Source organism: Physeter macrocephalus, chromosome 7 (genome assembly GCF_002837175.3).
Source record: "Physeter macrocephalus isolate SW-GA chromosome 7, ASM283717v5, whole genome shotgun sequence".
NCBI lineage: Eukaryota > Metazoa > Chordata > Mammalia > Artiodactyla > Physeteridae > Physeter > Physeter macrocephalus.
Genome location: NC_041220.1, coordinates 72,421,241 through 72,433,360, shown reverse-complemented (window position 1 = coordinate 72,433,360; position 12,120 = coordinate 72,421,241). Strand labels below are relative to the sequence as shown.

General features: G+C 42.6%; 1 protein-coding gene across 2 annotated transcripts in view; it reads right to left on the bottom strand.

Annotated features, from left to right (window-relative positions):
- The window catches only part of ENOPH1 (enolase-phosphatase 1), a 36,968-nt gene that overhangs the window by 1,409 nt on the left and 23,439 nt on the right, over positions 1-12,120 (bottom strand). For both annotated transcript variants that reach the window (XM_007127565.4, XM_024115440.3), the window contains exons 2-5: positions 10,507-10,608; positions 8,617-8,819; positions 6,447-6,579; positions 4,088-4,211 (exon numbers count right to left, since the gene is read on the bottom strand). In XM_007127565.4, the coding sequence (XP_007127627.2) occupies positions 4,088-4,211; positions 6,447-6,579; positions 8,617-8,819; positions 10,507-10,608 (562 nt within the window). The remainder of the gene's footprint in view (positions 1-4,087; positions 4,212-6,446; positions 6,580-8,616; positions 8,820-10,506; positions 10,609-12,120) is intronic.

Genomic DNA, 12,120 nt, shown 5'->3' with positions numbered 1-12,120 from the left:
CCGGAGCCTGTGCTCCGCAACGGGAGAGGCTGCAGCAGAGGGAGGCCCGCGTACCGCAAAAAAAAAAAAAAAAAAAAAAGAGAAAGAAATTTCCAGGAAGGAAAACTGGCAAGAGAGGAGGAATTGCAGGCAGACATAAAGTACATGTGCAAACAGTAGGAGAATGGACACAGGACACAGGTCTGTGGTCACAGAGATGGGGCATACTTGGGCAGATAGAGCAAAACTGGGGAAGAATCTGAAACACATTCTTTGCAATTCAGATCTGGTGTAATAAGAAACCCCAGTAGTTTCTCAACCTGTGGAAAACAGCCAGAGCAACGGAATGCATTAATTAAAGGGCAGCAGTACTAAGAAAGAGTAAATGGGGCAGAGCTGTCTCTTCCACCTACCCACCTCCTATGAAAGGACTGTCACCTCCCAGAGCAAAAATAGTGCTCCAAAATCCCCTCCTCAGGCAAATTCTGCAGATGCCATTCACTCCAGCAGCAAAGGCACTGCCTTCCACGCACCCCAAGTTCCCAGCCTGGCTGCCTCAAGCACAGTCCTCTGAACCAGCAACCCAGGATCTCAACCAAGTTGAGTCATCACGATCCATGTGGGACTTACTAGTTAGTGACCGTTCCACATTCAGCCTCTTACCAAGATCACCACGGGGTAAGTTTTTGTCCTTAAGCATCTATTTGCTCTTTTCATATATTATTGAGACACTTATCTAATAATACTTGTTGACTTCAAACCCTGGACCTCTTTTTTCTTTTCCTCCAAAGGGAAAAAGTCTTTCAGTTCTCTCTTTTATATTTGAGTATTATTTGGGATATCAACTTAGTCTTCCACTCTGCCTTGGCAGTGGAAGTCTGGACACATGCTACTAAAACACAGGATCAGAGACAATAGAAAAGAGCAAGGCAGGCAGCCAGGTGCCTGGCCCTGTCCCAGCTACAGGTGAGCCCAGGTCTGGCCTTACTGCCTAAGCAGGAGTGGGGCTGGCAGAAGATGAGGGGCAGGAATAAAACCTCCTCAAGGAGGAGACAACTTGGAGATTATCTCTAGTCTCTAAAGAGAATAGGAATAATTTCTGGGACTGCAACCTAAGGATATGGTTTAGTGAAAAGATAAAGACTTGAAATTATACATGTACTATAATGGCAACTAGAAAAAAAATGTGGCTAAAGACAAGAATATGAAGAAACTCTAAGTGGTCTTCGGGCAGGGGTTACAATTATCAGCGGTAACCAAAAAGCAGGGAATAAGGCGAGGGTCTGGGGATCACAGGTTGAATCATGCATTCAATCCCAGAATACTTGGGACAGGCTGACTTTGTGGGGAGCTCCAGCCACAAAGCAGATCTCTAATTCTAAGCCTGCAGACACTCACCGTTCAAAATGCTAGCAGAGGGCTTCCCTGGTGGCGCAGTGGTTGAGAGTCCACCTGCCGATGCAGGGGACACGGGTTCGTGCCCCGGTCCGGGAGGATCCCACATGCCGCGGAGCGGCTGGGCCCGTGAGCCATGGCCGCTGAGCCTGCGCGTCCGGAGCCTGTGCTCCGCAAGCGGAGAGGCCACAACAGTGAGAGGCCCGCGTACCGCAAAAAAAAAAAAAAAAAAAAAAAAAAAAAAAAAAAAAATGCTAGCAGAATTAAATATAGGGCAAACTATGGATTTTCATCTCCAACAGCCCTGTTTACGTGAATGATTAAAGAAAAGCAATTCACAGGTTAAACCAGCTAAACTCACCAGAAAGAGGCCTATTATTTCCTTTGCATAAGGAGCAAAACAAAGCAAAAAGGTCTTCAAGTTATCATTCCTCACAACTTTATCTACACAAGATAGTAAAGCGACCTCCCCAGCCCACCACTCAAAGCCCCAAAAAGCCATTCAAGGAAGAGGGTAAAATGTAGCTTTGAATCAGTAAATGGTTTATACACAGAAATATGACAGGCAAACATTTACAGTACGCTGACAGTTCAAAGCAGAGGTCAGGTGAAATGGCTATTGGTACATAGGTGTAGCCTGGCCAGCTGGTTACACAGTGAACCTTGAAGCTGTGTGTCCACGCGTCTGTCTCTCACCTTCAGTGCAGTTAGACACGCAAATGCAAAGCTCTCCAGGATGCAGAAAAATAAGATGACAGTTTGTAGAACCCTTGCACTTTGAGGCTGACCCAAACCAGGGCGTGCAGCAGGGGCAGGTCCCCACTAAATCCACTGAGCTTTCAAAACTCAAAACGACAAATGGCTGTGATTTGCTACCATCTCCCTAGATCAAAAATTCCAGTATAGATTCACCGAGGATTGAAATTTAACAAAGATATTAGCGGTTACTGAATGTCAACTGTACGTCAGGTAAAATTAAGCCTGTCTACCACTCTTTCTCTGGAAAACACATTATGGCTTCTTGAAGGCCTTAGATGACCTATGCTGGTTAAGATTTTTTTTTTTAAACTGCTTCACAAATTAGTATATATTTGCTTATATGCCTACAGATCATACCTAACATGATAAACCAAAGCAGCAGAGAAAGAATATACTCACACACGCTAGCACAGATAAGATGCCTTTGCCAGCAGCCTGGGTTTGCCTTTGGGCGACATCTCTGAAAAGTCCCAATGAGTGGGAGTGACTCTAGTTCTGCAGGGAGCATTGTCAACTACAGACTGCCGAAGCTGCTTCCACGGGGCCTAGGAGTCCCTCAAAGCCACCAGGTAGGAGAGCGCCCCTGCCCTCCGCCCCTTTTCCCTAATTCCCTTCTTGAGCCTGGTGAAATAGATGTAGTGTATCAGAGCGGCCGCACAGTACACAAAGCCCTGTTCTATGGGTAAACAAAGGGTAAAACTTACGATCCAAGATGAGTGGGAGCAACACAAATAAGTAAAACTATCCTCCAACACAAGTGCAATTACAAATACACCAAAGTAGGACCCCGAGAGATGCACAGACTCTAAGGACAATGACCACAAGATCAAAGGCTGCAGCCAGCTGGGGGAGTCTGGGAAAGCCTCACCAGCCAGGGGCAGAGACCACCCACCTCCCCCAGCACCCCCCGACCTCTTCGCCTGCTGCTTGCTTCCTTCATCACTACCGGTTCCTTCTGTGATTCTCTGGAGGACTCATATTCTCACACAGATAGATGCTTGAGCGTATGCTTTACATTTGGTCAAAACTGCTCTTGAAATCACTTAAATTGCCAATAAAGTACAGTATGTGCTGTTTTATACATTCACTCCCTACAGTGATAATGCATGTGCTAATGCACTGTATATAATATAAAGAGGGCCATGCTGGGCCAGTCTTTAAAAATGAGATCCATGTGCAGTGAGGCTGAGGTTTACAACATGAGGGGCACCTGGGGACTGAGCCCATCTGAGGGAAGGAAGAAATGAGGCTCCTCCTCACTGAGGGGCAGTGCTCATCAGCCAGCAGGACAATGAGGCAAAATCGCTCCAACTACAGACTTCTCTCTCTCTCTTTCTCTCTCACACACTTTTTTTGGCTGAGGGTGTATAGCTGATCTCACTGCTGCTAAGTACATTTTTTTTTTTTCTTTTTGTGGTATGCGGGCCTCTCACCGCTGTGGCCTCTCCCGCTGCAAAGCACAGGCTCCGGACACACAGGCCCAGCAGCCACGGCCCACGGGCCCAGCCACTCTGTGGCACGTGGGATCCCCCTGGACCGGGGCACGAACCCGCGCCCCCCGCATCGGCAGGCGGACTCCCAACCACTGCGCCACCAGGGAAGCCCTGCTAAGTACATTTGATGCAGGTCCACTGTGACTTGACTGTCCTGGACTAGCCACGCACCTACCCTCATACTCCTGGCTGCATGCTCCTTCCCACCCTTATGGCTGGCTGCCTCTGTTATTTCCCCATTTCATGTTAAAAGGAGAAGAATTCATCTTTCCAATGCCACTTCCCCCAAGGATGGGTAGATGGAGAGGGAGGTGGGTTGGCTGTTTCACTGTTTCCTTTTATAAACCTGCTTCATTTTCCAGGGCTACCCACATAAACTTTCTTTACGAAGGCAAAGCGTTTGCAGTGCCAGGCTCGGCTCCCACCCGGGAGTGTACAGTGCAAGAAGTCAGATTACTCACCTCGGGTAACGTCCGTCAGAAACAAGATGTTGTTGGTTGAACACCCAATGCTGCTGGCAATCTTTCGATAACTCTCACTCTCCACTTTGTGTCCAATCTTGGTATCAAAGTGACCATCCACAAGCTGGACACAGAAGGGGAAAGAACGATGCTACAAACACACATGCAACCCAGCCCCTCTGTCTCTCATCCCTCTTCTCTGAACTACTCGACAATCATAGTGACTTCATCCACTCAACAAATATTCCCTGTAAGTCTAATTCATAGAGAACTTTATGGAAGCTACAAAAAGTAAATATAAACTAAGGTTTTATAGAAATAAACATCTGGAAAAAGAAAACTACCAATTCAATGTATATAAGATCATTTTATAATCTTGGTCTTCTTCCATTAGCATTAATTTTATATCCAAAATCTTTTAAAAATATATATGCCCTACTTCCTATCCTTAAAACACTATATTCACTCAGACTACCTATTAGACTGGGTTTCACCCAATGAAAGGTTCTCAACATTGTCCTTTTGATCCCAGAATGACCAGATTTCTCTAACCTGCCTAATTAGTAAGCTATTACTTTACTTTAAAGAAACCTTCATTTTCTAATTAAAACATTTTTAAATTCTACCCAAGAGCTCTTATATACCCTTGACATCTTTGAAATAATTGGGGTCAAATATATAACTTACTAATTTAACCAACAGTCATTAAAATAAGTTCACATTTAGGATCAGCTATTACGATGTGATCTTTCGAATATTTTCAGAACTTTTCACAAACTAAAAATAAGCCTAACAAAGATAAATTAAGGTAATATTAATACTGTGATTTTTTAAGTTAAGAATTGTTTTGCATATTTCCTTTCTCTCTCAAGTCTGCCTCACACTAAGCAAGTGTAGAATAAAGTTTTATTACTGAACTCGGAGGGTAATTACTGTGTCCTGTCTACTGTCACCTTATTGTCTATTTCATCAGAGAGAGCAGAAAAGAAGCTTATATCTGTATTCAGAGGAGAATAGTTAACAAGCAATTAAAGGGTTTTACTACTGATTTAATATTTGACTTAGAACTAAGATGAAAAGCAGGCAAGTAAAATGAGACTATGACAATCTCCAAAGTCAAAGTGTTCTCTGCACATGGTAGAGGGTCAATAAATATTTATTTTAAAAAAATAGTTGGTTGGGGCTTCCCTGCCTCACACTAAGCAAGTGTAGAATAAAGTTTTATTACTGAACTCGGAGGGTAATTACTGTGTCCTGTCTACTGTCACCTTATTGTCTATTTCATCAGAGAGAGCAGAAAAGAAGCTTATATCTGTATTCAGAGGAGAATAGTTAACAAGCAATTAAAGGGTTTTACTACTGATTTAATATTTGACTTAGAACTAAGATGAAAAGCAGGCAAGTAAAATGAGACTATGACAATCTCCAAAGTCAAAGTGTTCTCTGCACATGGTAGAGGGTCAATAAATATTTATTTTAAAAAAATAGTTGGCTGAGTAAACTACTGTGAATCACTAATTTCAGCCTGCATTCAGTTAGTCAGCATTTCTTTTTAAAGTCCTAAATGTAGTCCCTTTTTCCAATGACTACCCTGTCTTCCAGTGGACGTAGGGACTGTGGGACAGAAAAGCTAGCAGGACTTTTCTCAGGTACAAGGAATGTTAATAGGAGGCCTTAAGTAATCACCGTGTAATAACATGCCCAGTTCTCTTAAAGAAGAATGCTGATTCTGCTAAAATAAGATCTGTCTCTCTCCAAAGTACCAGAAACAAATGAATCAACCACGTACTCTCCTGCATTCAAGAAGTCTGTGTGCCCTTTTGTGAGGGATAGTGGCATGTGCCACTCTTTTACATCTTACCTAATACTTTAAACAACCAAAAGAAGCCATTAGTTTCCTTTCCTTCGGGTTGATGATTTTCTAATACTGACAAGACAGCTGATTTACAAGCTAGCTTAGGTCTTATTTATCTGCGAGAGATATATATATGGTTCTAATACTACTGTCATCAGAATCACTTAGAGTAGATATTTGAAAATGCAGATTCCCAACCGTAGCCCAGACCTGCTGATATAGATTTGCCAGGAAACAGGGCCCAGGGATCTACATTTTTAACAAACTCCCCAGGTGATCCTTATGCACAGCAAAGTTTAAGAACCTCTGATGCAAAGATCGGTACCACAGCTACATTTCACCCTTCCACAATGTATTCCCCAGTTTTTCCACTTCTTTTTTACAACCTGCATAGCATATGTAAATGCAATTATCTGAATCCTGCTTAGCTTATAACTGTAGCACTCACATTCACTGTTTTATGCTTTGATGGTGTCAAAAAAACAAAGTAATCGGGTAACCTACCTCAAGAATATCTCCCTCTGTAGAATGCCCAAATAACAGTTTCTGTGCCTCTACACTCCCTGAAGAATAGATATACACCTTCATTCCAGCCTCTCTCCATTTCCTGACTGCTGGAACCACATCTTCAAAGAACCTAGAGGGAAGACCACCAAGTTGAAATGAAGGAACACGTTATCCAGCCAAATGAAAACCAGTCAAATAGCTGCCACAAGTTTCTCTATTTGTGTCCAAATGGTCGCCAGGAAAAGCACCTCCCTGAGACTGTGAACTCCTGCAGATCTAATGAGCGTGTCCCCAGAGTTCCAGGGTCACAGTAGATTAGAAGCAGTAATTTAGGTCAAGGGGAGATGAGTTTTTGACAGACAGCCACACTAAGGACACTAAAAAGTGATTACAGATAAAGAGATAAAATAAGAAAGGAACTTTTTTTTAAATTAAAGTGTAGTTGATTTACAATGTTGTGTTAGTTTCTGGTGTACAGGAAAGTGATTCAGTCATATATATATATATATATATATTCGTTTTCAGATTATTTTCCACTATAGTTTATCACAAGATATTGAATACAGTTCCCTGAGAAAGGGATTTTTTGAATTCCCAAGAAATTCAAAAAAGCAAACAACAATACTAGCGTACTGTTGTGTGCCTTTGATATAATTCATGACGAGAAAAGGTTCAATTACGTCCAGTGTGCCTTAAGAGAGCATGGAAATGCTTTTGGAAAGATCTACACCCAAACAATTAAAAAATGTTTGGAGGCTCAAAGCTATTAATCTTTGATTAGCTAGAAAACAGAACTACATTTCTTGAGAACTAAGAAAACCTTAGGTTTTACTATACAGAAAAAAAATTATGTAACCAATCAGTTAACAGACATGTACCATTTCACATTAGCTAATCAGCAATGGTTCCTGACAGTCTTGTTCACCAATTCTACAGTGGACAACCTCACAGGAGATGGTGAAAAGAAAAGTACAAGAAACTTGGGATGTGGAACCAGTCATCTATGAAAGATTAACTGGAAAATGTCAGAGAAGTCTTCTACTGGATGAAACAATATTGAACAAATTGAAGAAAAGGGATTAGCTACTAGTTCAAAACAAGCAGTAACTGTGAGTTACTTTGTATGTTACTTTGCACTCAGAGACAGGATTAGCCTATGTTGAATTTGCAGATTGTTATTGCTCCAAAGCAGGGCTTAGACGTCAAAGATGATTTATTTCAAGTCTCTGGTTTTATAATTAAGGAACTAAAACCAGGAGAAGGATGGGCTAACTCCTGTGAGCATCATCTCCTGACTCCAATACTTGGAGTGGTTTACCTAGTGAACTAACTGATATTTATTTCCACATCACTGGCTTATCCTGAAATTCTAAAGCATCCTTAAAAGGTGGAAGCCCCTTGTAAAGTACATAAAGGAATGGCATCTCAGTTGACAGAAAAACAAAAGAAATATAGGCAGCTAGTAACAGTCTTGGATCTTACGGTTTACATCAGGCAATGCCCTGAAATCCTTAGTGGCAGCAACTTATTAAGATTTCTTAATAAAGCAATATAGGACTCACGAGCCTCCTTCGGCAGGAGTGCTCTTAGGAACCCCACAATCAAGACTCCGAGGTCTGGAAGTTGCTCTAAGAGCACAGAACAGAGTTGCACTGCTGACAATGAGTAACCCCTCAGTGACAGGGTGCGTAATTTTATAGCATTCTTACTTCTCTAACAGAGCAGAAAGCAGGTAATCTAACTAACAATCCTGGGAAGCAGCCCAACAGTGTTGTCACTCATACTAAGGATCAGATACGACTTAGTTCAAGGAAGTCGCCATTTTCTAAGAAGCTGGTTTTTTTGTGTGTGGGTTTTTTTTTGTTTTGTTTTTTAATTGGAGTATAGTTGATTTACATCTAGGAAGCTATTTTAGACTTGGGTTAAAAGTCTCCAACCATCACACAAAGCCAGACATGGGCCTGGGGAATTTATCTGGATGAAATGCTTTATACCAGCTTTGAAAAAAACAAAACAAAATAAAACACTCACTTGTTGGAATAAAAAGAATGTTGACTTTATCTACTTTGCAAATCATGCAACTTACACTGAAGAGAGAGGACTAGTGGAAAATGTATTTCCTTTGGTGGCTAGTGAAGTGTTTAGAGTCACTTGAGGAGCTACATACTCTGCTTTCATGCTCCCAGCTTTGAATGCCGCCCTCCACATGTGGCCCTGCAGCTGTTTCAGCGCCATGGTCTTCCGGTCCAGAGACATCTGCCAGCACACGTTATCTACCACGGCCTGGATCATCTGCTGCAGGTCATCTGCCCCATTCCCGGATGCTGCTGGGATCGGAACAGCCCCATCCAGGTGGGAGTCCTCTTCAGCCTTTAAATCATAAATAGCACAAAATTTGTTTCTTACTCATTTTTAAAAAGATCCCTTAAATGATACCTGAAAACTAGCAGACCAACTTTCTCCAACCACCATTAGCACCGAGTCCTGTTAAAATTAAAGTATCCTATGCTTTGGGACTGATATGAATGATTCCTAAAAAAAACTGGATTATAATTAATAAATTTACCTTTCCGGTATCACTAAAGCTGAAACTTAAACCAAGAGGCATGTTGTGTGTGACAAAAGAGATAGCACAAAATGATAAAATGTTATAATAAGACCTGGTTTGTTGATTCACTTACTAGGATCAACAAACCAGGACTTCAATTAAATTGGATCATTTTCTCTGCACTATAACTAACTGAGGAAGAAATAAAGAAAATCTCAGTGAAATTACTTTACGCCTGGAATTCAAAAGAAGCTAGTGAATCAATGTCTGGGGTTGGTTTACATTCAGTCTCCTGCAATCTCCCACATCTTGCAAAACCCTAATAGCTATTTAGAAGCTGTTTAGCCTGTGACAATGCGTATGTCCAATCCCTAAAGACTCAATGATTTATATGCTACAATGAGGGAATATGTATGTATATTTCAACAACAGGAGTTGAGACAACAAAAAAAAAAGGTAAAGAAGGGAGTGTTTCAGACTAACCCTGAGTTATCTAGAAAATTCAACAAACCCAAATGCCCCATGCCTCAAAGGATGTGACTCTCTTTCCAATCCTAACTTCTAACATTATAGAATTTACAGAAAGTCTTCCACATTGTCCAATGTAGAAAATTAACTCAAAAAGAGCCAGAAAGGGCTTCCCTGGTGGCGCAGTGGTTGCGGGTCCGCCTGCCGATGCAGGGGACGCGGTTTTGTGCCCCGGTCCGGGAGGGTCCCGCATGCTGCGGAGCGGCTGGGCCCGTCAGCCATGGCCGCTGAGCCTGCACGTCCAGAGCCTGTGCTCCGCAACGGGAGAGGCCACAACAGTGGGAGGCCCACGTACCGCAAAAAAAAAAAAAAAAAAAAAAAAAAAAAAAAAAAATGTTAAAAAGAGCCAGAGAGTTAGCTCTGCACAGCATGTAAGACCTTTGCCAATGAAGCAATTTTAGTAAGAAAAACAACAGATCGGGAGTTCCACAGCACACAATGTGGAAGGAGAAAGACTGAACACTGGGGAGGGATCAAAGCAGAACAAAGTACATGTAACGAAGGCAAAGGCAGGTATGAAGGCTGGGCTGAATGTGAGCTGGGGAGAGAGGTGTGTGAGGGCCCAGGAACTCTGTGGAGGGGCAGCAGGGACTCACACCATGAGGAGGAGAGAGTGGAGAATGAGGTGATGAGGTGTTAACACTTGGAGACATTAATGAAAAATGTGATGAGATGGCGCAAGACCCTTTTGCATTCCACCCAGAAATGACTTAGTTTTATAAATACATGATATTTTATGCAACTGAAATAGCTCCAGAAAGAGGCAATTGTAGAGACAACAAACTGCCATTTATGTCATTATATCTGGCCTTTTAATCATGTACTGTGAATTCCTAAGCAGACAAGTCACTACAACGTCCGTGCCCTGTGAATCCAGAGCACTTATTTTAAAATATGCTCAGAGAATATTCTAAGTCTTTAGGCATCCTCAGTTCTAACACCCTTGGGAATGTAGAAGCAATGGAATAGAAATATCCCAACCTGTTTCCTCAAAAGATTGACATCCTGCTGGCACTCCTCTTCTTCCCAATGTGTCTGCAGATACTCTTTAACATTTTCTTTGATGTACGGAAATAAAATGTCCTGGATAAAAGTGCAAAAGAAAAAAACAAGAATTAGCTTTAGTGGTTTGCATGAGATCAAGTTCTTCAACAATCTCACCTTAGCTAATTCTAGCAAATAAGACAATGAAAATTTCATTGAAAATACGAAAATTGGTGCTCCGGATATAGGAGTTAGACGGAGACTGAGAAACAAACGAACTAGATCAAGAGTCAGCACCTACAGCCTGTGGGCTAAATCCAATCTTCTCCCATTTTTGTAAATGAAGTTTTATTGGAATGTGTCCACACTCATTTGTTTACAGGGTGTCTATGGCCACTTTGGGGCCACAATGCAGAGCTGAGTACTTGTAACCAAGACCATATAGCCCTCAAAGTCTCAACATTTAGTATTCAGTCCTTTACAGAAAAAGTTTGCTGACTCAAACCAGATGGCTAGACTATACATCCTTGAGGGCAGGGATCAAGTATACCCTGCTCACAGCTACATCCCCATTGCACACCACAGTACTTGGGATATGCACATAACTCAAATATCTTGTGACAGAATGATGTCCACATATGACAAATGTTTTTGTTGTTGTTGTTTTTTAAATTAATTATTTCTTTATTTTTGGATGTGTTGGGTCTTCGCTGCTGCATGTGGGCTTTCTCTAGTTGCGGTGACCGGGGGCTACTCTTCGTTGCGGAGTGTGCGGGCTTCTCATTGTGGTGGCTTCTCTTGCTGCGGAGCACGGGCTCTAGGCGCACAGGCTTCAGTAGTTGTGGCATGCGGGCTCAGTAGTTGTGGCTCACGGGCTCTAGAGCGCAGGCTCAGTAGTTGTGGCACATGGGCTTCGTTGCTCGGGGGCATGTTGGATCTTCCTGGACCAGGGCTCGAACCCGTGTCCCCTGCATTGGCAGGCGGATTCTTAACCACTGAGCCACCAGGGAAGTCCACAAATTTTTTTAAAAAACACCTGATCACCATGATTCTCTCTTGGAAATCAGAATACCTACAGAATTACCCTATATATTCTGATGTGCAAAACAATTCAGAAATAAATAACCTGTCAGTAATCCATGCATTGGGAACATGATTTTTCTTAGGTCAAAATTTTTACATTTACTTGCAACGGTAGTGTATGTATCTTTTCAAATCCAATTTGACACATTCAGGAAAATATTAGTGTCTACTATATACTAAGATATGCTACTGCGGCATGGAGAAGGGGATTGAAAAGATAAACAAGTCGCAATCCCTTTTCTCAATAAGCTTCTGAAGAATCTAGTGGGGGGGATGGGGGATGGAAGGTAAACAAAGAATTGTAACGTGGTGCAGTGGGTGAGACAGAGTGTGAGCAGAATGCTGCACAGATCCAGGGCATAATGGCCCTGCAACAGTCTTAGCAATAGTCAGTCTGAAAGGGCTTCCCTGGTGGCGCAGTGGTTGGGAGTCCGCCTGCCGATGCAGGGGACGCGGGTTCGTGCCCCGGCCCGGGAAGATCCCACATGCCGCGGAGCGGCTGGGCCCGTGAGCCATGGCCGCTGAGGC